Source organism: Dryobates pubescens, chromosome 1 (genome assembly GCF_014839835.1).
Source record: "Dryobates pubescens isolate bDryPub1 chromosome 1, bDryPub1.pri, whole genome shotgun sequence".
NCBI classification, from domain to species: Eukaryota; Metazoa; Chordata; class Aves; order Piciformes; family Picidae; genus Dryobates; species Dryobates pubescens.
The window spans coordinates 42812018-42836030 of NC_071612.1; the positions used below are offsets into that span (position 1 = coordinate 42812018).

The following is a 24013-nucleotide window of genomic DNA, read 5'->3' on the forward strand; positions in this document are numbered from 1 at the left end:
GCCAGGCAAATCATCTTCCACAATGGAGACAGGTAGACTGATGTCACCTCAGAACATCCACTTTTGACCAGGGTCACTAAAACTCATGAGAGTCTAGCAAAAATGCAGATGCCCATCTTCTGATGTCTAAGGTCTAGAAAAGCAAAGCTTACCATTTCACAACTGTGACACAGCAATTAGAGTATCCCCAAGGGAGAACTGTTCTGCTTAAATAACAGTCATAAGTCAGTCAATAAGTTTGTACTAGTACAGAAGCAACCTCAATGCACCATCCTTTAATCAAAGAGAATGGACAATAGTAATTATCATGTAGCACTTTCTAAGCCTCAAATGCTTGTCAAATTACTTTGAGCTTTCAGAAGTGCTAAGAGCAGTTGCAATGGCTGTTTAAAAAACAAACCAAGCCACAACAAACTAGTCTCCTGTCCCAAAAGCAACTGTACAAATGCAAGCACCCAAATGGGAGACTAGAACACAGCCTTCATACCAAGTGAGATTGCTTTACCTTGTTTAAAATGAAGAATCTAATCAGCACAAAGAGGACTCCAGACATCAAGCCAGATAACAGTGGGGAAATAAACCAAGAGGCAACTGTGTTGAAAGAAAGATAGAATAAAATATGAAATGAGCAGTCTGTCAGCATAATAGTTAAGTAAGTGGTTAATAGACAATACATTTAAAACAGTTCTTGTACAACTGGAGTGAATGCTCTATATGCAATGTGTCCTTGTGGCCAGGAAGGCAAGTGGTATCCTGGGATGCATTAAGAGAGTGGCCAGCAGATCGAGGGAGTTTCTCCACCCCTTCTACTTTGCCCTGGAATAGTGTGTCTAGTTCAGGGTTCCCCAGGAACAGGGATACGTTACAGAGTGTCCAACAGATGCTATGAGGATGATGAAAAGACTGGAGCATCTGTCTTATAAGGAAAGGCTGATAGACATGGGGCTGTTTAGCCTGGAGAAGAGAGGTTGAGAGGAGATCTGATATTTTCAATGGTGTCCTGTGTCAGGACAAGGGGCAATGGATACAAACTGGTACACGAGGAAGTTCCATCTCAACATGAGAAAACACTTCTTTATTGTGAGGGTGATGGAGCCCTGGAGCAGGCTGCCCAGAGAGGTTGTGGAGTCTCCTTCTTCAGAGACTTTCATAACCCACTGGATGGGTTCCTGTGTGGCCTGCCCTACATGATCCTGCTTTGGCAGGGGGGTTGGACTTGATCTTCAGAGGTCCCTTCCAACCCCTACCATGACTCAATGATTTATAACTCATGTCCACTGGTACTCATGAAAGTCAAAATAATGCTAGGCACAATCAGAAACACCACACAAGACATTTCCCTTCAAGATTAGGAATCAATTTCACCAGGAAAGTTGCTTGTAGTTGGGTGCAAAGTGGACCAAGAAAGCTCTGTAATTTCCTAATTGTTGTGATCAGGAATGTGTCAAGTAGAAAGTGACTGCACTCAGCGTGATGGTGTGCTGCTGGCAGGGTAAAAGTCTCAAATTTCCAAAATTATACAGAAGCATCAACTGTAGTGAATAAAGTGAGCACATATTTTGCAGGCCAGATTTGCAAGTGTCCAGGGCTGACTTAACTGCAGTAGGTGGCAAACCTCCTACTGCTTTCAATAAAAGCAGATTAGGGCAGTGCTCTGGAGATCTCACCCAGAATGATTTATGGTGTGCAGCATGGTTAACAGATTGATTCTGCTGTCATTGCAAACTTTCTTCTACTTCTGACAGAATTCAGAAAATCCCACATTGCTTCAGCTCCTCTGAAGCTCTAGAGTATTTCCATGCCTTCAGCATCAATCCTTTTACTACAGGGTTTGGGCTGTGACTTGGGTTACAAGGATTCCAAAACAATAATGAAAACTCCTCCACATGCCTGCTTGGCTGTGCTTATCCTGGTAGTGGGAGGCTGTGAGTTAAGCGTGTGCTGCATGCCCAGCTTTTGCCTCCTCGAAGCTGGTGGGTGGAGGAACAGGACTGTGGGCATTCACATGATGGCTAGCATTGTTGAGAGCAAGAACGAGGTGGTATGAGCCACCACAAAAAGAATTAGAAGAGGAGGAGTGTCACCTTGAAGCAGATCTCTGAGGGACAATGTGTCCTTGACTTACTGAAGAAGCTCCATCTAAACATGAAGAGGAACTTCTTTACTTTGAGGGTGGTGGAGCACTGGAACAGGCTGCCCAGAGAGTTGGAGTCTCCATCTCTGGTGTCATTCAAAAATCCTCCTGGATGCCATCCTGTGCAACCTGCTCTAGATGAACCTGCTCTGGCAGGGAGGTTGGACTAGATGATCTGCAGAGATCCCTTCCAACCCCTGTGATTCTGCTGGGGAAGCACAACTTGCTTCTTACCCCTTCATCCACCAGAGACACACTGCAGCCCTTAATGAACCCTCTGAATGACAGGACCAGAGTGAAGAATGATGTAAGGAGGGAAAGCTGTCAGCACCAAACAACCTCCTGAGGAGGTTTTTTTGCAATCAGTGCACGCTACTTCACGTACCCTCATGCATGAAAGCAACCAGCACTTACCAATCTTGACAAGCTGCATCCACTGGACTCCCTGTGTGCCAATTGCCACCAGAGAGAATCCAATCGTAGCACCTACGATGCAATGGGTCCCTGATATGGGGAGTTTCAAGAACGATGCAATCAGCTGCCAAACAGCAGAGCCTAGGACAAAACAACATCCCAACATATGCTATAAAAACAACAACAGCAACAATCATGTCATGCAGAAAATTCTTCAGCGCGTACCCACATTCCTTTATGAGTGCTGCCTACACTCTGTATGCACAAGAGAGAGCTTCTGAAGAGAGTTTTGTTTCTGTTCTAGCTCTAAAAGCAGATACCAAGATAGTTTAATAGCAGCATTGAATGCAGCATCTTACTTGATAACTTTTTGTTACTAACAGCTCTTTACACTGCACAATGCTTCTGCTTTTGGTTTTTGAAGGCTTTCAGTATTTACAGCCTGTCTGAGTAAATACACAGACTGCTCCCACTCTGCACCAAGCTTAGAAAACTTCATTTCTTGGACTTGGAAGCCTACAACTGATCAGTGTGATCACTTCAATTATCCATGAACTGCTAATGAACTATCCATGCTCTTAAATTCAGATGTGACCAGAGAAAGGCTGAAATTGTGGGGCAAATTGCTTCTCAGTGACACATGGCCTTGCAGAACTCTCCATAGGAAAAATGGGTTGTGGAGGGAATAAGGACTCTCTTACTGCCTTCATTTGCAGTTCATTATGGCACTGGAGAAACTTAGAACAACAGAAATCTTAGTCATGTGGTAGCCAAAGATACTCTTGGCATAAGGAAGTAAGATCCCCCTGCTAATTAAGGGCTGGTGGGTAGTGGGCTATAAAGCAGATTCAATGGCTGGTGTCCCAATAAACATCCCAGGAGGGATGTTTGCCAAGAGTGAAGAAAAAGACTCCAAGCACCAGAGAAGACGCCTTCTATTTTTCAGTCACATTTTCCAGTAGTTTAATCAGACCACAGTTGGCCACCAAGTCCTCAAGCATGCAGCTCCATGCTCTGACTCACTTTCACACTGCAAGGATCTAGGTTCACTGCCCCTCTTGCAGTGGTGCTAACCTCAGGACACTAAAATAGTTCTGACAGTGACACAAGCCTTCTATGGATCTCGCTTAATAATGGAGAATTCTCAGAAAGGTCTCTCCTTCATAGCCTTAAGATTTAATCTTCATGTGTTAAGAAGCCCAAGTGGCAGCAATTAAACTGCCATGGGAGCTCTGCTCCTCTCTGGCTGGTGCTACCTCTCTTCATTGATCTGCAGCAGATCCAGATGATAAAGCAAGGTTGCTGACCATATGCTGTTAGGCCAAATCTCACCTTCTATGTTCAGTAAGAACAGGAGAAGATGGCTTGAAAGCCCTGAGACAGGGCCATCTGCAAATGGTGATCTGCTGGCATCACACACAGCGACGTCTGGAAGTCAACCAGTTTGTAAACCTGATCTCTCCTGGGGTACTATCCCAAAACAACTGCTACTCCCATTGCCATTGGAAATTCTAGATCAAACAAGAAACACCTGCTCTTTCATTTGCTGTCTTCTCTTTCCCTGTACTAAAATAAAAATAAACTCACTTTGAAACTTTTGACCAGCAAGTGGAAGTGAGGTGAAAGAGAAAACAGAGGGCAACATCTGGAAAGAGCCAAACAAATAAGTGAGCCATAGATGTGTCCTTACAAAATAATCAAGTCTAAAATATAAGGAAAATGCAACCAAGCTACAGCTGCACTGCACAGGTGTTGAGAGGGGGGAAATAGAGGGAGTATGGCACTATTCCTTATTTAATTTGCTTCACTTTGAAAACAAACAGGAGAGCAAAAGGGCAAGTGGTGGAGGACTGATCTATGGTCTGAGAAGGACACTGTGTGGGCTAAAGAAGTTTAAGGAACCACATTAAGGAACAGAAGAAAAACCAAATCAAGCCAGAGCAGGACTTCTCTCTGGGGCCTGCAGTGCCTTAACTACCTACATCAAAGATTTAACTCCTCTTTAAAACAAAATGCCTGCTCCCAGTTTTGATCTTTGCAGAACTAGCCTAGGGAGCAGGAGGCTCACCAGACCTGTTACAGAGTCCCAGATGCAGACTGGTTGCTGTCTCCTAAAGAAAGGGGGTTGGCTGCAGACCACCCCAACCAAGAGACACCAGCACCAGCTTTCAGCTCAGGGTGTGTTTCACGTTCCCCTGCAGCTGCAGGCACTGCATCCATTTTCTTGAGGCTCTGGTGCTGTGTGCCAGACACAAGACCTTGTTGAGTACAATGCTACCTGCAAGACCTAGTACTCTGCTTTGCCAGTCCTGGCTGGGATGTCCTCTTTGTTGGTGGCAGCTGCTCAGTTGCACCAGGTGCTGACTCCAGCTCCCACCACTAGACCATTAGAACAACACTTGGGCAGCTCGACAATAGCCTGACAAGTGGTTAATGCTAGGGAACTACTACAATTTACTCCCAAGAGCAACAGTCCCTCACTTCCCAATTGCCTAACAAATGTTTTAATAGGCTACAAATTATTGCAAAATGTTACATCTAAAAATTTTAATCCTGTCATTCCCTGCTTCCTTTTCTCTTAGGAGAGAAGTTTGCCCTGAAAATCACCATCTGCTGTTTGCTGCAAGCATCAAAGGATCTTCCACCAACATCTGGAAAGATGATACAGTGACTTTTGGTCTCTCCCAGGCTGTTGACTCATTTAAGCCTCATCGAAATTCAGAAGCTAAATCCATTTGCAAAAACATGATCATGAGGCATGAGGGAACGGGTGGGGGGGAGAACGCCGAGCAACAACAGAAAGAGGAAAAGAAAACATCCAGGAGGGTGCAGGGAAAACACAGAGAAAACACCACCACACAGCCAGAGAAAAAGCTGGAGATGGAGTTGAGGAAGAAAAAAAAAACAACAATGGAAATCTGCAGTTTGTGGTTAATTCTGAGATTTAAAATGTGGAATTTCTTCTTAATGCCCTGACTGGAGGAAGGGAATGCAACTGGTCATGAAGTTCACACAGGCTTATGTAAATACGCATGCAAATAAGGTGTTTTATTTGAGCTTCTGGCCAGTTGCCTCTGCAGGGGGCATCTGAGATTTAAAACTTTGCCCTGCCAGGATCACGATACCAGAAATAGATACAGAAAAAGAAAATAACCCTTTCTCCAATAGGGACCATGAGTATTGAGAATGTGAAGGTCAGAAGTTGCAGGCCACTTATATTTCAGACTGCTCCCAGACACACACCCATGGGAAATTATGGAGCTATCCCAGAAGGGTAAATGTTGCAGTGGAGCAGTACTATGAATCCACCCTACAGCTTGAAGAAAAGATCAGAAACCTGCAGCTGACCTTGCAAGACACTGGGAAAGAGGAACTGATGGGGGGTGCCCAAGAAAGCATTTGATGTGGTTGAACTTAGCAGCTTCACAGAAGGACAGTTTAGAGAAGCAGATGTGGTCTCAGCAGCTATTTGTCACTAACCAACCCCTCTTCCCCTTGGGCAGAAGGTAATCAAACTTCAGGAGAATCAGGGGTAATGAAAGCCTAAGGGAACCACTTCCCTCTCTCAAGCACACAAACCCACCTCAGACAAGCCCAGAAACTGGCACTTAATGTCCATCTTGATCCCTTAAAATTTAGGAAAGCAAAATCTTCCCATTTCCCTAAAGAAATGGGTGAATAACCACATGTACTAGACTTCTGCATGGATGCACCAACCTCAAGTGCAGGTCCTGCCTGAAAACTGTGGGGAGGCTAGAGGGGGTAGGTGGAAATACTATTTAGGTTAGGTTTAAGGAAGAAAATCTTTGATTGAAACATCCCTTTCAAAGGGAGGGCCTGCAAAGCACAAATAAACCACACTGCCTTGTTGTGAGATGCCACAGACCTGGCAGACTGAAGAAGCGGTGGTAGGATGGTCAGGCTGGCCTCTTGCCTGGGCTGCCTCTCCAACAGAGAAAGAGTTTCCTTCCTGCTGTCTCCTGCCCTTTAAAAGCAGGTTTGCTATTGATCCATGAGGGAGCTCTCCAAAAGCTCACAAAGCCTCTTGCATATAAACAAAGAGTAAATACGGTGGCTTAATGTTACTTACCTCAGAATATGCTATTTGTTCTGAAGGGAGATTAATTTAACTGCAAACAAAAGAAGGGGAGCAGACTCTAAGGCATCCTGAACTGCTGTCCCTTTGAGTCAGAAAAATTAAAAACCCCTTAAACGTGTGATCATGAATTTTTACAGCTCCTTTAGTTTTGCCATGGGCAAGAGTGAAGTGTGTGATCAGCTGCAATCACTCAGACAAGAACTTTAAGCAAACATGTTGGAATCTTCTGTAATTTTTTTTATAACAATTCAGGTAATTCCTTCTCATAGGTGTTCACTGAAAGGTGCTATTTCTGTAGGGTCACAAATGCTGTGCTTGCAGAGTTCTCATTTCCCATCATAAAAATCTTCCAAACCACCTTTTCAGCACCCATGGAATACATCTGTGCGATCCCTTATGTTAAACCTTATTTTTCATCTACTACTTAAATGGCTGAGCCATTGAGAAATACAAATTATTAGAACCACTTGAAAACATAAAAAACCCCAAACATAGGAGCCTAAAAAGAAAGGAATACAAAGGATCCTGCACTCATAAAAAACAGACCTGCAGGTGCAGAAGATGAGAACGAACAATATTGACAAGGAGCAGGAGGTCAAGCACACATGGAAGGTTACTTGGAAGAGGAAATCACTACTTACCAACCATGGCACTCACTTCTCCTGCCATCAGCAGCGGGACGGTGTTGTTGTAGAGGTTAACATCGATGATACCTTTCCTAATGGTTTCTCCTACTTTTGCTCCCAGCAACACTGAGCCAGTGGTTTCAAAAACTGAAGCCAGAATGCAAGCCTGGCGCAAAGTAACGACGCCAGAGCCCACGGCCGTTCCGAAAGAATTGGCAACATCATTTGCACCAACAGAAAAGGCTAAAATAAAAGCAATAATAAACCCCACAATGACCATCCACAGGTACTCATCCATTGCCATCTTTTCCCCACACCGTAGATCAGCTTTCCCCTTTGCAAAGAGTTAATAGGCAGGGCTGGAGGGCACCGCAACGGATTTGGAAAGCAGATTTCTTGTAAACAATGAGTTCTCTCTGGAAAGTGCTGGGTAGTGTTAGAATGTGAAGAAACTGCTAACTGCTGATTTTCAAACTACTATAAATACTGTTCATTTGGCTGCCTTCGGTCAGCAGTGAAATACATTCCATATTTTGCTCTCAAACTGGTACAACTGTGATGGTTCTGTCCTGCAACAGAAAAACAAACAAACAAAAGAAATAAAAGAAATCTTTTTTAACAAAAAAAAAAAAAAAGAAAGAAAAAGGGGGGAAAGAAAAAAAAGAAAAAGGAGGGAATACTCAGCAGAGCCCATTACAATGTGTGTTTTCAGAAGTAAACATGATTTAAACCCACTAATGGGGTCCTACCTCGGCATGTGACTGTTCTAATCATAAAGCAATTCAGAAAGAGGTTAAAATGAGGTCACCTCCAAAGCAATATGTTTCTCCCAGTATCACTGACCAAGAAAATTTAGCTTTTTTTTCTTTCCTGAGCAATTTAAAAAGATTTAGAAAGGTTGGGCTTTATGTCTGTGTTGAATTTACTGAGTGGTGTGATAAGCCCTCATTCCAGAAGGAGGATTCTTCTTGGCTCTTTGCACCCGGTCAATGGAAGTGTGTAGAATATATCGACCATACCCACAGGGCCTGACGTCCAGCTGATGTGGATCACCTAACCTCAGCAGAGCTCCCTACCTTTTATCAGCTGCAGCCAGAGAAGCACTTGTTTAAAAATTATTTACCTGTCTGTCTGCCTAGGAAATGCCATTACAAATACTCTGAAAAACATTCATATTGATCTATTGCTATTAGCACATCCCATGCAGTAGGAATACCTTTCTCTCACAGATTCTCAGTCACTGAAAGAGCACAATAATCACAAAATTCCTGTGAAACAGCACAACAACCACATCACCACAATCACAATAATCCTGTGCAACCCCACAGATCTAAAGAAGTCTATTTTGAAAAAGTTTAGCTATAAAGCTGAGGTTACCTATAGAAGACTGGGGGGTGGACAAGATGACCTTTGAGGGTCTCTTCCAACCTGATGCAATCTGTTACCCATTGCTAACAGTCATTATCTCCAAACCATTTTTACAGGTATCTTTTATTGCTTCTTCTGACAGTTTCAGTTTTATGACAGCCTTCTGAATTAAATCTTAATTCATGTAATCTGAATTTTTTAAAAAGAGCTTTCAAAACAACAAAACAAAATGGACAGAAGGGGGACTTTAAAAGATAAAAATCTTCACCATCTGAAAGACGACTAAGCAGAGCAGCAAGGTCCACACTAGTGTCAGGATGGTCAAAAGCTAGAAGCACATTTGCCCAAACCATCTGCCTGCACTGCTGCATCTCTTCTGCAGGCAGCTACCATGAAGAGGTCCTGTGCCTCTCTCTGCTTTGCTATCCATGCTGTTTGGCTACAGAAAAGTGGCATTTTGGAGGCAAAAGTGGCAAGGGTTAGCAGCAAATAACCATCAACCAAGTCCACAAATTTAAACAAGCATTTCAAGAGATGAGGGGATATCAGATGGAAAGCCATAAGCCCACCTCCTGCTTTCTCTCAGTTTTCCTACAGTCACTTCAGTCTCATACAAAATATCCACATCCAGAGTTTCAGGACCATGCTTAATCTCTTCCACTGACCCCAATACAATGTAAGCCTATGTGGTGGTAAGGAGGAAGGGTGTCTCATACTTTTGAAACAATGGCAACATTAGAAGGGATGGCAAAAATTAGAAGGGATTTTGCTTATCCTGGAGATGCTGGATCCCTGACAACCACCAACAGGAAAATCCTACACCTGTATGTGTTTCCTAGAAAACCCTTAGACTGATGCTCTCTCTAAATACACATATTCAGCAGAAAACATGTCCCTCTTTCTCCAGGCTCCAAACTGGCTGAACAACTGTTGTTCCAGTCATTTCCAAACATGGGGCAGAAACATCAACCCTTGAATGCCTTACACCCTAAGATAACATCTCTCAGAAGGCCTTAATGGCTCAAAACATTTGTATAAGGATTTTTATACTACAAGATGAGAAAATGAAGCCTCAATGCATTTTTTATATTTGAAGACCTGTTGCCTTTCTGTAATTAATGAAAGTGGCACAGGACTTAACAGAGACAGAGAAGGCTAACAAGATTTGGAAGACACCATTAAGAATTAGCACTTGTTTGCCTGTGAAGAATGAGAGAACTCTGTGAAATTCATCCCAAAAATATCTATTATGTATATCAGATTTTTGCCAGGAGATGGAAGTGCTGGACTGGGGTCCTTCCTTGATCCTGGAGATTAATGATTTAATTCTTCATCCTACAGGGATTTACATAGTACCTTTGCCAAGTTAGCCTCGGTGCCCCCGTTTCCTCTCCTGAAAGCGAGCAAAGCTGACTGAGGTCCGTGCATGCATCCACAGACACTGTGATCATGTGAGACCCCTTTCCTTTGGACCCCCAGGATGAAAGCATACCCTTATTCCCAACAGAGACCTGTCTTTTCTCCACTTATCAACCAAACTACCAATTTACTGTGGTGACCCAGTTTCTGGGATAAGGCAGACCAAGGGGATTGTGACATTCCCCCACTGCAACGAAGTTCACGGGACTATGTTTGCCAAATCTGGCTCCTCCGGCCACAGCGAGTTCCTGCAGCTTCCAAAATAAACCACTAAGTCACAAGGTTGCCTTTATTAGCTTCTCAGGGAGGGTGGGGAAAGAATTCCTGATGGTCCCAAAGAAATTAAGACTTCAAGTGTACATCTGCTTCTAAAACACCTTGAGAAGGCCAAAGAGTCTCCCAAAGTCTGTTGGCAGGGCTCTTGGCAAAGGGCTCAGAGAGGTAGCTACATAATTTTCCTCCCTTCCTTCAAGAGAAAAGGATGTCTTAAGTAATACTTAAGTTACCTCTCCTGTCATTTTATACAAGGTTTCAGTTCAAAGCAGAACATCCTCCAAACCTTGGGAGTCCTGATTTGTCATCGGCTGTGTCTGCAGAAGTGACGAAGCACAGTAATGGCCAAGGCTTCTCTTTAACAAAATGAAAATCAAAACAAACAAGAAAAAAGGAAGGGCAATAAACATAGATTTAAAACCCAAGGTGGAATCAGTACTTGGGTGGCTAGGTGTTACTACTTTCAACCTTAAATGAGTGTAAGAGATGCTAAACATTTAAAGAAAAACAATAGAAAGAAAAATAAACTAACTAAAAGGTGGACATCTCTGCTGAGAAAGTTTTTAGAAATGCAAAATATCCTGCAAAGTAGGCCAGGGACTAAATACAGACTAAATCTTGTAGCATGCTTCTTTCTAGAGCCCAAAATATATCTGGCATGCTCAGGCACGCTGAGCTATGCCCTTCATCACCTAATCTAACCCAAGAGCCTGTGGTATTTCCATGTTGTTACTGGGACAAAAAGAAACTGGAAAAAAATGCCATGCAGTGGGGAATGGCCAATCTTCTGCCATCTGCATGAGTGCTGGAAGTCACTAGCCTGTTTCTTCCCTCTGCTCACTTATATTTCACCAACATGCCTCTAAGCACACCAAATGCAACCTGACCTCCTCGATGCTGGGAAGCCTTCCCATTTACCTGCAGCATCCTACCAGTACTGTCCCTCTGCCAAGCTGCTGTGCCACACCGCTGCAGCAGACTCTGGGTGCAAAAGTTAATTTTCCTATTGATGCTTTGCTCTTCCTGAACTAGTCCAGCCTACACTGCAATGGCTGTGCTGCAAACTCACCCTTGGGCACTAGCAGGACAGAGGAACTCTGCCAGGGCCAGGGAGTTGCAGCAGCTGAAGCTGGAGCACGCACCTCTCAGGGCTGTTGGAGCGAAGGGAAATGTCTAAAGATGACATTTCCAATAGCTAATTCTGCATCAAGGCAAGGCTTTTTTAGTCAACACAGTTTTCTTATGACCCATAATTAGACCTTCATCTGAGTTGAAGCATTTAACTGTTTAAGTCGACTTAGAAACTTACAGAACTGGCACCTCAGTGAGAAAAAAAACGGGTTTTGCAAATGCTAAGCACATCTCTCTGCCTTGCTGGCAGATGAACCAGACACCCCCCTCGGACTTTATTTTGTTGCTAGCTAAACATCTTGTTATAACTCTGTCAACACAAAGTGCTACTTCTTCCCTAAGGGAGAGAGGAAAACAAAGCCTAGGTAAGCAAGCACCTTGATTCATGCAAAATGACAAGTGAATCCTCAGGAAAAAGTCAGGATCTCCTGCTAACCACAAGATCATTTTAGGACATGTCTATATACATTTACTAAGAGCTCTGCTGCAAACTCTTCACAGTACTCTTCTAAGCCAAGACAAGTTTTGAGTGAAAAAAATAGTATGAAATTTGAAAAGCAAAGTCATCAGTTTTGGGTGGTGTTTTTGGGTTTTTTTGGTGGGGATTTTTTGTTTGTATGGTGGTGGTTGCTTTTTTGTTTGTTTCCAAATTGCTGCTAAAGAGAACACAGAAATATCTAACAACAGGGATGAACAGTTAAATAAATGCTTGGGATGAAGCTCAAAGTCTAGGGAAGCAACCAGAGTGTATTACTCACCAGTAATCCAACTGTGTGATATAAGGGAAACAAGCAGACACCTCATAAACATCCTTTATTCTACTCTTTGCAGAAAATTATGGAAGAACCTACTGCACTGGTGAAACATTGAAAGGTATACAAATCATCCCATATGCAGCTCACCCCATGCATAAAACACGTTGTGTGCAGCTCTTCTGCTCTCAGAAGCTGCCCCCATACTGCAGATGAAAACTTTCTGCTGCTCCAGGTGGAGCAGAGATTCCTCCAGGTCCCAGTTCTAACTGGTTTGTTTTTGGCCAAGTGTGTCAAATCAGAGAGGGGAGGATGATTTCTTTCCCCCTGCAGCACTGCAAACGGCAGACGTTTCATGATAGACAGTGTCACTGAATTTGTTCTGGCAGGCAGGTTCACTTCTAGTTACTGGTGGCTGAAAAGTCTGTGTAAAATGCTTCCCAGACAGCAGCTTCTAGAATTTTATTCCATGCCTCTCTGATTCCTGTATGTTGTTCTTTATATAAAAACAATCCATCAGGTTTCCCACCTATGCATATAAACTCATACCAGATCTAGCATAGCAGCCTACTGGAAGTAAATGCAGCACTGCATAAAAATCAACCCTGACTTATAACCAAAGTTACTAACATCACTCACATCAGTAGTCCTTGTCATTTCCAGCTCACACTCGGGCCACAGGGCTCACAAATTACCTACTTTAAATTATTAATGCTACACTCATGATATGAAAGGTGCTATTAATTCAAGTGGTTCAAGGCTAAGAACATCCCTATATGGCTCTAAATTACATGGACAGGACTTGTCACCAGGCCAAGCGTGATGCAAGCTTAATACTCCAGTACACAAAAAGCACCCTGAACTTACTTTTAAAAACCATCAATTACCACATCCACAGGAGCAGGTATCACTCAGTTCCTACTTTAACATTTGCAATGTGTTTAAGCACACCTCATGCTACAACTCAATATGGAAAATAAGGCTGAAGTTGATAGCTTTCCCATGCAGATTAACATCACAGAGTGAGACTGTCTCTGCCAGCTCCCAAAACTTCCAGAGGATGCTTCCTTTTCTTAGTCCCTACCAACCTCTGTTCCCACCACTGAAAGGTCAGAAATGCATATAAAATATTTAGCATGAGATCCTGTTGCTGGAAACATTCACTACAAACACACAGAGACAGCAGTCACATTTAAACAGCCATTCTACAAACAAGTAAGATAGGTAAAGTATCAACAAGTCCCTGTGCATTTGCTGCTAAGTATCTTTTTCTCTAAGCAAAGCACAGTTTGATACTTCAGTGAGTGAACAAAGTCTAACAAGCAAGTGTGTTTTTTTATGCTTCAACACTGCAGATTTTTAAGATTCATTCACCAAAAACAAGTGTTCATGGTTATGAAAAACCTGTTGTATAGAAGAAAACCATGCAGAGAAATCTTTGTAACTCGCCCAGTATTTAAAAGTTGTTTCAAAAGGAAAAAAGGAGCTAAGTTCTTCCAGCAACTTATCCTCCTGGTTATAAATACAAGCTGAACTCTAAAATAGACATCCTATCATTCAGCACAGTCACATCTGAACATGCAAACTTCCAGAAGGTAAGAAAGAGAGGGCTGTAACTTACACCAGGCAATCCGGGGATAAAAGTCACTCTGGCACAGAAGAGCACACAAGAGAACACCGAGAAGCATCAATGCGAGTCCAGAGTCTTATTCAGTAGGTGAAAATCTGCCTCCTCTTAAGCAAAGAATTCTGCTGGGGGTGGGCACTGATAAAACACAACACTGCGTCACCAGTGCACTACCGAGGCAAACCAATCCAATGAAGCTCACATTAAAAGCAACAAAACCTTCCTCCCCACCTCCCTTTTCTTTTTCTTTTTTTTCCCCTCCCCTCCAAGCATAGGCATAGACAAGAAAGGAAATCTCCTTTTTGGCTGCCAGCTGGGCATTTTGGTGCCATCAGGTAATCTCTGAGGTCTTCTATTTGCAGGCACACTTAAACACACCCTTAATTCAAGTGCATGTGACAGGAGGGGGACGTGCCTCCAATCCGGGAGAGATGTCGCATGCTTGTTACTTTATCCATGTCAGCAGAGGTCTCACGGGCTACGCAGGCTGCAGAAAGTTAAAGATGTGCACGAGTTGTGACTGGATCTGTGCCTAAGCAAGCAACTTCACTTTTCAGCAGTTCAGCCTGAAATTACCCAATCCAAATTCCTTCGACCCGCTCTCCTTTGAGTGGGAAACATTTCTGCATGTATGGCAAGGCAAAATAGTAATAATAAAAACGTTTGCCTGAAAGAACCCAGCTTAGCTCCATGTAAAATACTTGCTTTAATAGCATATAGACTGCAACTACACCATTTTATTCAGCCAAAAGGAAACTGCATTGTCACAGTTTAAAACACTCTCTCTCTCACACACACACACACATTTATTTGATCATGCTTCTGGTTTATACAGAAACGATGTTTTCTATTCAGCTGTTGGGGTTTACTCTGTTCTGAGTCACTCAAAGCCATGGAGTTATATTCCAACATAATAAACTTCAATTGATACATTCTCTGCATCCTGAACAACCGAGAAAACAAAAAAAAAAACAAACCAAAAACCTAATCATTGATGAAGATTTTCAAACACAGCCTTGGAAACATAGTTCTTACCTCATATAGTTTTCTTTTATCTTAGAATGCATGGGGTTGGAAGGGACCCTCAAAAGTCATCTTTTCCAACCCTCTTTAACAAGGAGACAAGTTTTCTAGACTGGTTAAATCCAGCTGCTGCTGATATTCAGGGTTAATTTGGTAAACCTGAAAAGCAGTTTTACATTTCTTAGGAAAACTCACATGGATTAGGAAGCCTGCATCAGCTTCTACAAAGAATTAGGGCAGGACTGCAGCTAGAAATCTCACAAGGCAGAAATGACATTTAAAATCTCCCATTAAAAAAAAAAAAAGAAAATAAAATAATAATTCCAAGTATCAAGCCACAATTCTTTGTAAGGAATGCTGACTCTTTATTTAAGGTCAACACCCAACTCCTATTGAGGTTGCAATATAGCTGCTAACTTTGCGAAAAGCCATGCAGCTCTTCAGTCTGGCTGCAGAGTCCTTCCTTTTACTTCTGTCATAGCAGAAAAACAAGCTTCCTAATTTTAGAGAAGTAAGGGAGGATGATCCTTTCACACTGGTTTTCACTTATGTACAAAAGCAATGTATTTTAACAAGAAAAATATTGATCTTTTCCTGCAGATCTAACCAGATCTTAATATTTTATTATTTTTACAAGTAGAGTCAATTAATTCAAATGACAGCGATTCTAATTGTAAACATGAAGTCAGGCCGTATTTATAGGTCTAGATTCCAGGGTTTTAAGGAGTGAATAAACAAACACAGAAACTTTCTTGGAGCACTGATTTAACTTCATAAAGTTAAAAAAAAGAAGGGGGGGGGGAGGGGGGGGCAAAATATTATTGCATGCTCTCTTTATAGCTGACAAGTTGTTGATATCTGCCTTGGAAACTCAAACCTGAACAGTCCAGCTAAGCACTAAACCCACTTTTCTCCTTAAAGGACCATTTCCCCAGCCTTTAGTAACCACAACCTGTGTATAGAGATGCAGGTAGAAAGGCTGTCACAAGGGCAAATTATTTGGGTAGGATCTACATCAACTCCAAAAGCCAGAAGCTGCCAGCGTGACCTGTGGGAATCATCTTGGACCCAGAAGTACAACAAACTGGAACCATTTGAGTGCCACTTCCCACGAGCCAGCCTGACCACAATGGTGGTTTCGTGTTGACCTGAACTTCAGAGCTCGGTCTACACACGAAGCAAAGCATATAATAAAAAGTACAGAGAAAAGGAAATATCTTCAAAGTTTCTGCTCTGCTAAATCAGCATTGTGGACCTCAGGCATGGGAAAATTCAAGCCAAGAGAGGTTGACCATTAAGAAGAGCTGCAATTTGGGATACCACAAAAGAAGCAGGCAAAGGAAAATTTATACAACCACAAAATAAATGATGAGGATTGGCTTTTGGCAATGGCAGCTCCAGCTTGGTTCCCAGCAAATCAAATATTTGTAGCAATGATAAATATAAATAACCTCAACCAGATTATTTTTTTTTCTTTTTTAATTGTAATTTATTCTGGTAAATCCACAACTGAGAGATCTCAGATTCAACAAACCCACACGAGGCAGATTAATATTCTTGTTTAAATCGCGTCATAGGACGGGCCAATTTAAACTATTAATTTTAACTCCCCTTTGTTTTGTATTTCCACATTTTCTGAAAGGTGCCCAAGTACTCATTGCCCAGTCACACCACCAAACTAACATTAATCTGCAACTTAATGTAACTTCTGTCAAATGTAACTGCATCTTTTTACCATCCAGGCTCCGTATGGAAGTGGTTATACTGATTTTAAAATACATACATTTACAGTTGAAACTAATGGGGAATTATTATCTTTTTCTAATATAAAAAGATGTGGTAAGACCTGAAGCCTGAATGCCTGTGAACTGTATTTGGGCAGAAACAGATATGCAATAAAAACATCCAAAAGCTGCAGGACATCGTTCCAGCAACACTGTGCCAACTTGTATAAGGTTACTGAGCAGCGATGGGAGCTTTCAGGCTTTCACATACCTGCTGATACTCTGAAACTGGGAGCCATAAGCAGCTGGAACTGAGGACCTTTTGGTTCCTTTATCAGGATTTGTGCTCTGAGCCTGCCTGGGAACTCTTTTATTTCCTCTCAGACTACAAACAAAAAGAATAAGCTTAATGAGGAGGAATGAAAATGGGTAGCAGTTGACTGCAGAGGTATCACATAGTATGTCAAAGAAATCCAGCTCTTGCCATACCCTTTTTTCTGATATTGAAGCGACCATCTACACCATGGGAGACTTGAAGCAGGACACTGCATGCTGCAGATCAGTACCTGGAGATCAGCCCTGAGGAGGTCCTTGAAGCTAATGGAGATTTAACACAGCTCTACAGAGCCCAGTGTCATTCCTGAGTGCTTCAATAACTCCACTGTGCCTAATGAATCCCAACCAAACTCTGAGTATCTGCTCTCTGCAGAGAGCAGATAGCTACAAACACAGTTCAATCTGTTGGCTCCAACCAACAAAAGCCCATTGTCTGCTTTTGAATATTGGGTAGGGAGCTCCAACACATTCCATCATCTCTCAGGATAACCTCCAAATAGAAAGATGCATCCATGTTTCATTGCAAGAAAAAAGCATTTCAGGGACTCTCTGGGAAGTCTAATGTGACAGACACAAAAATTCAAGTCATTGGCCATTAAGGCATGGAGTGACTCCTTTGCTCTGAGGAAACCAACCATTCGGATGGACTTTCTTGATGGCTCTGAACTCTGTCACGCTGTGGTCCAAACCTCTTTTTACAGCAAGCCCCTGGGCTCTCAAAGAGGACAACCCATCCCAGCTAGGAGACTTCCACTCCTGATGCTTGTGGTAAATTGGCTGTGCTTCCTTAGGCATGCAGGGAGAGCTGTCATGTTCCAGAGCATGACACTGCTTGAAATCACACTCTACTGAGTGAGAGAACCCTGGGAAAATGAAAGGGAGGAACCCACAACTGGAAGAGTTGGAGGCACAGAGGATGACACAGGCTCCAGGTGTATGGCCTGGGAGAACCAACCTGGCTCCAACCCCCTGCCACAGCACAAGCCCATGAAGAGCTTAGCAGTCAAAGGCAGCAAATCTGTTCTGAAGAAGCAAGGCTTTGGTCTGTACCAATTCAAGCACCACCCCAATTACTGCCAGGAACCAAGCCTGTATCACCCACCACTCTGGTTGACTCACTGGAGACTGCAGTACCACATCCACAGCAGGCCCAAGGGGAGAGGTAAACTGCTGCTCTGAGCCTCCCTGAGCTTAACCCAGGATTTCTCCTTCCCAGCCCCATACCCAAAGAAAGAAACCAGCATGGGCAAAGTATTTCTAAAAGCCCTGGCTACTGCTGACAGCTCCAGAAGCATTATCCTCAATTACTAATGGACCTACAGTGACTTAACACAGAAGATAAAAGCTGCCCATGAAACACTCCCATGGCAATCCAAAAATACGCCTTTTGCAAATTCAGAGGCTTAAGCCAAGATCCCCCTGGTAAAAAGCCAGAGTGCACTTGCCAAAAGTGAACAATGCAAATTTTTTCAGATAAAGGAAACCTGAGGCCTCAAGCCCCAGATTGCCTGCCATTTCCATCTGGGTTTGGGTTTCAGAGAATAACCACTATGAACTCTTTTCCCGTTGAGCCAGAAGAGATGGCTGGGGCTCCCCCGAGTCCAGCAGCCCTCTCTCTCTTCAAAGGCAGCTGGAGTGAGTAGCTACCAACTTGCCAAACCACACTGGATAGCTCTTGCTGACAGTCTCCAAAACTGGTGTGGCCAGCAGGGCAGAAGACCATGTACTGCTTGCTGAATGCCAAAAGGAACAAAGGACCAGGGGTATAACCAAAGAGAGGAGGGACAATGGCACTGAGAGGTGCCAACCAGAGTTATGGGAGTTAAGTGGAGGCAGGTGAGGCCAACACATTGTGGCAATGGAAATTCCACTTTTCTACAAGCATTGCAATAATAAAGATAATACAGGTGGGAACAGCAATGAAAGCTGTGACCTTAGCCACATTTCATAGGAACAGAAAACGAAGGTAACACCAGGAACTCGGTGACCATGCCTAATACTGTCCGGAGACCATATGAGGAATGGCGCCTGGCAATTAACAGGCCTGTTTCTCCCCTGAAGTCCAATAGCTGCTGATCTCTGTTCTTCACAGTCCATGTAATAGTCTGCATCTAACTCAAGTAGACTTGCTGCTAGAGACATAAGGAACACAATGAAGCAAAAACCTTGAGTTTTGCTTACAACGTGGTGTCAAGGTACCAGATGCTTCACCACAGGCTGACAATTCTGCTGAAGCAAACAAGTGGCCAACAGACTTGTTACACTGGCTAGAAATTAAATCATCACAAATGCAGCATGACAAAGAATGTTTCATAGTCTGGTGCTTGGCTCAGCAAACACCTCTGGGAGGAGTTACTAAGGGCATGTGATCCTGCAAAGCTAGGTCTAGAGGAGCTAGGCTTTACCCACTGCAAAGGAAAACATTGCTCTCCAAAGCTTGTCCTGTGCAAAACATAGCACTGAAAAGCCTAGGAAAAAGGGACCTACAAACCAGGGATCTTGTTATCAAGAACACTCTCCCTCAGCTGAGTTACTGCTCATGGAGAGATGGCTTCATGTTTTATCTGGGCTCTTCCTAGCCTGGGAGCAAACTTTGGTAACATCAGCATTTGTGCTACAGCAGTCCAGAGCCTTATGTCCAAGTGGAGCAGAGTCTTCCTAAAGGTATGGTCAGGGCAAGGGGATGCACATTGCCCCCAGTGGACTGATGAGTGTATTCACCTTGAACAGCTACAATTTCTCCGCCTAGTGACACATAGGCTACAAAGAGGTCTTTCAGTACAGCTAAGCTGTGCTAGTGATAGTGATGCATTACAGCACCCCAAGGGTTGCCCAGAGGAACAAAGATAGCAAGGATGCTACTGAGAGGTCAGGAGTAGCAAAGGGGATTCCAAGAAGAACTCTCTCTCTTCCCAGCCTTTCTGGAGAAGGCTGAGAATCAGATCTAGCCTTGACAAGATACTGCTGGGTCTACCACAGCTTGAATGGAGACTAGATCTATGCATCTCCCTTGCAGAAAATTGTGTACCCAACAGCGGCAATGCCACAGTGCTGGCACACACGTCTGCTCCATAGAAGGATCGAGAAAAGGGCCCCACCACTCCAAGGCAGAGTGCAAATTCCAAGAGCTGAAGTATCAGAAAGCATAAAGAAAAAAAATAAATAAGTCTGCTGCAGCCAGATATGACAACCACACCATATGAAGAGAGTCCTCTGGAGTATGGAGCTCATTTCTTGCAAGATCTGGAAGGGACCACAGTCTACTTCTGTCATACTGATACAGAAAAAAATATCACTCAGTTATCCATAATGCAAATCAGTAAGTGAATCAGCATGTAAAGAATACTGAATACTCAGGGGGAAAATAAAAGAAAAAGAAAAACAGAAAATATCTTTTCTTTTAAAGAAGTAAAGAGGGAATCTACAATGATAAACGACTGCTTGTTTCTGGTCACCAAGACCTTCAGAAGTCATAAAAGCAAGTCATAAAAGCAATTTCCTCTTCCCTCTCTCCTATGCATAAATTAAAAAGGCAAAATTAATTATGGCTTTTTTTTTTTTTTTCAATTGTCAATCAGTTCCTCAGCTTTGAATTAACCAGATATTGAGTTAAATCAAATAAAATGATGTGAAGAGAACAGTTGCTCTGAAACAGTGGAATGCATGACTCCCGAGATGGTTTTAGTGTTTCAGTCAAGTCAGTCAGTATCTCAGTTAGCACAGTCTCCAAGTGTCTAATCAGTTCTCTCCCACAATTTGATTTTGTTTTCAAAGTTCAGCAGATATGAACAACTTTGAATCACTTCATTTAATACAGATAACTAAGCAAAACAGAAGAATTTTCGGCTGCATTTAATTTCCTTCAGATCTGAAGAACCAGGGCTTTAAAATCAACATAATCCTTTCCAGTTTTACAAATGTCTCAATCGAAAAGTGTTTTCCAGTCTCCAGAGCAATCCAGAAGACAGACCGTGCTGTTCACTAATGTACATTTGACCTGGGATCCACTGGTGCCACGTATCTAACGTGGAATACAGGTGTGCAAAAGACCTGTATCTACTTTAAAACACAATGATCAGTTACTGACAAATGAACTGACCCACTGGCTACACTGCTAATCCTGGGATTTTGTTTTGTCTGCCCTTCTCTAGGGTTTATTCACTAAATATAAAGTAATCGCATAAACTTAGAGGCACAGTTCTCCAGCCAGTTAAGTCTTCCACCAGAACATGCAAAAGCCCACACCAAGAGTGTCTCCTGGGTCACTCTAAAGGCAAAGACCATGAAAGGAGTAATGCTGAAAGGAACACTAGGTGAAGGTAGAGGCAGAGGTAATATGAAGAAAACAGAAATGTGCAGATTTTTGTGTTCAAGTCAACAACAGTAACTAAAGTTTATTGATTTCAGTTTCAGCAGCTGAAAATCCATGAAAACATATTGATATGATACAGACAGTACTATCCCATATTCAAATGTCTATAAAAGTAATTATAAAGGCTAGCTTTCTCACAGTCATTGTACTTTACTTATCAATTAGTACAATAAAATCTATTTTAAAATATAAATACTACTGAGTGCAAATAGCTTTTGTATCCAGTTGTAATTTAGCTGTTCAATTATATGGAAATGCTTCAGTAGAGGGACTGAAAAAATATATATATATATAACTGGTAGCTACAAAAATAGCTGGACACATTCTCAGCCACTGTCTCTCAACTGTTCCCTTTATATCCACTGTAAAACTATTTCCAACATACTAATCACATCTATTCGGAAGAAACTAAAATTATATGATTTCAAACTATTTTCATTAGAAAAACAGTCCTTTAGCACTGCTGTTACTCTTCCATCTAATTATATACTCTTAAAGGCCAAATATTCAGTCAGTATGCAAAAATAACCATAGCCTTTTATTAAGGATAAAACACCAGATAAGAGCTTGTAAGAAAAATAAAGATGCTCTTTGCCTCTACCAGCAACTGTCCAATAAAGGCAATTACATTTAATTTTAGAATTTAAATACATGTATGTTGAAGTCTCAGTAACTCCTCAGCAGAGACTTAATGCAGTTAAGTCTGATCTCAGCATCCTAAGTTGCTGGGCTGCATGCCTGATATTTCCTTGGAGATATTTCACATAACAGCCAAGATGTTAAAAACGATACCTCTCCAAAAACCTCTCCTCTCACTCAATACTTAGTAATCTGCACTTAAAATCCAACAGCCTTGCCAAGAAATCTTACTTCTCTGGAATGTTTTTGTGACCAACAGTCAAACAGAAAATATTGAGCTGATTAGTATTTGATTCTGCCATCTAAGGACAGCTTAGGAACAGTACATTTTAAGGTGACTCCAATTAGAGGGCTAGCACCACCGTTTTATGTCACATTTTTTATGCAAAGGCTGTTTATTAAATGCAAGCAAAACCCTCATTTCCTACTTCATAATGGTCATGGTCAAATCTCCACATTCAATGTATGCTTCTAGAAAAATGAAGGAAAAAAAACCCACCTAAAATTGATTTCCAGGACACAGCAGCAGCTATCTAATCCAAAAATAAAACCTGCAGCGATGTTGCAGCAGAACAAGCTTGAAGCCACGATTATATTAAAGACACAGATGTGAGGGCATTTTTCAACTTCCAAACAGATATGCAAACAAAGTATTACAATCCAGGGGGGCAGGCAAATGAATAAGCAAGCAAACTACATGACGTTTGTGCAGCGTCCTCTCAAATCCTGCAATCCCTTCTAGAAAGTCTGGGTCTACATCTCCCTCTTCTTTACTCATGTTCTTCTCACATGGCTTGGTCTCAGAAACTTTCCATGCCTGTAACGGAAACTCGAGCCAACTTCTTAAATGTATGATTTCTTCATCTCCACTCATCATCCACTTCTGTTTCTGAGAAGCTCCTCATCATGACACCTGTATCTCAAGAAGCAAAACAGGAAACATCACAGGGATGAAGCAAGGAAAGATGAATAATAATATGCCCCTGTGTCTTTAATAAAATCCCAACTTTCATTCAAGTTCCTTTGAGGAAATAAAGAGTTCCTTTCACAAAAGCAAAGCTTTGCCAAACTAGGTACGTAAACATCACGTGCCAAAACTGGGGTCACAGATGAAATCTCACAACCTGCACCTCCATTCCTGACATGATGGCCAGGAGAAAGCCTGTACACACTGTGGAAAAGCATCTTTGGGTGCCAAGCTTGCAGAACTAGTCTGCAGCATCCAGCTCAACTCAATGAAACCACTGACCCATCCACTAACTCATCCACTGCTGCAAGCGATACAAGCTTTACTCAGGAGCCGTTTGTCCAACTAAATAGAGCTCTAGCCCAAAACCGAAATTACCAACAAAGATGTAAGCCCCTCTCTCTACTTTCCCTCCTTTGTCTACTCAACTTCCACAGTTCACATGTGTGTGTTTCAGACACTCATCAGGTACAGGAGGAGATGCTTCCTTTGCATGACAGCAGTTTAACTACAGGGTGACAAAGGCCTAATGCTATTTTCACCGTGTCTTTGTCCCCAAAGTCATGCCAAAGTTTGAGTGGGATGGAAGGGACTTGCCTGTTTCTGCCATTCAAAACTCGGGATTAAGTGGCCCCAAAGCCAACAGCAGGCACAGTTCAGAGGCCAACAACAGAAAAGCTGAGGGCATGACTTGCCCACAAAATGGAAACGCAACCATTTTTTTGTCCAAATGAGCAGCCACTGGCCTGCCTCACAATTTTGCCTGAATGCTGAACAATGGGGTGCAGCAGAAATTATTTCTGCAGCATTCCCAGTCATGAAGCCTTTCAGGGCAGATAAGCAGATACTAAAACCATTCTGCCAGCCAGCTCTCAGTAAGACAGAAGCATGAAAGCAATTTTATCTCTCTATTTTATGGTTAAGGCCATCTCTGAATAAACATTAGCACCAAAATCTCTTCCTAGCAGAGGCAGAACAGATCCTACCTCTTATCAGCTACTATCTCAAATTCTCTGAATTCCACCTCCCATCTGAAATCCTCCTTTCTTCTGCAAAAGCACTTGACAGCAGCACGCTCCATACATGGGGCACACTTCACTCAGCAGAGT

The 24013-nt window shown here is 42.5% G+C and overlaps 1 protein-coding gene across 3 annotated transcripts in view; it reads right to left on the minus strand.

Moving 5' to 3' along the window:
* Positions 1–24013, minus strand: part of SLC20A2 (solute carrier family 20 member 2) — a 63396-nt gene that overhangs the window by 29686 nt on the left and 9697 nt on the right. For 2 of the 3 annotated variants that reach the window (XM_054164623.1, XM_054164613.1), the window contains exons 1-4: positions 13838–13981; positions 7289–7842; positions 2549–2689; positions 506–591 (exon numbers count right to left, since the gene is read on the minus strand). In XM_054164623.1, coding sequence (XP_054020598.1) covers positions 506–591; positions 2549–2689; positions 7289–7577 — 516 coding nt within the window. In that variant the 5' untranslated portion in view covers positions 7578–7842; positions 13838–13981. Of the gene's footprint in view, positions 1–505; positions 592–2548; positions 2690–7288; positions 7843–13837; positions 13982–24013 lie in introns of those variants that run through there. The other variant, XM_054164619.1, reaches the window with a different exon arrangement.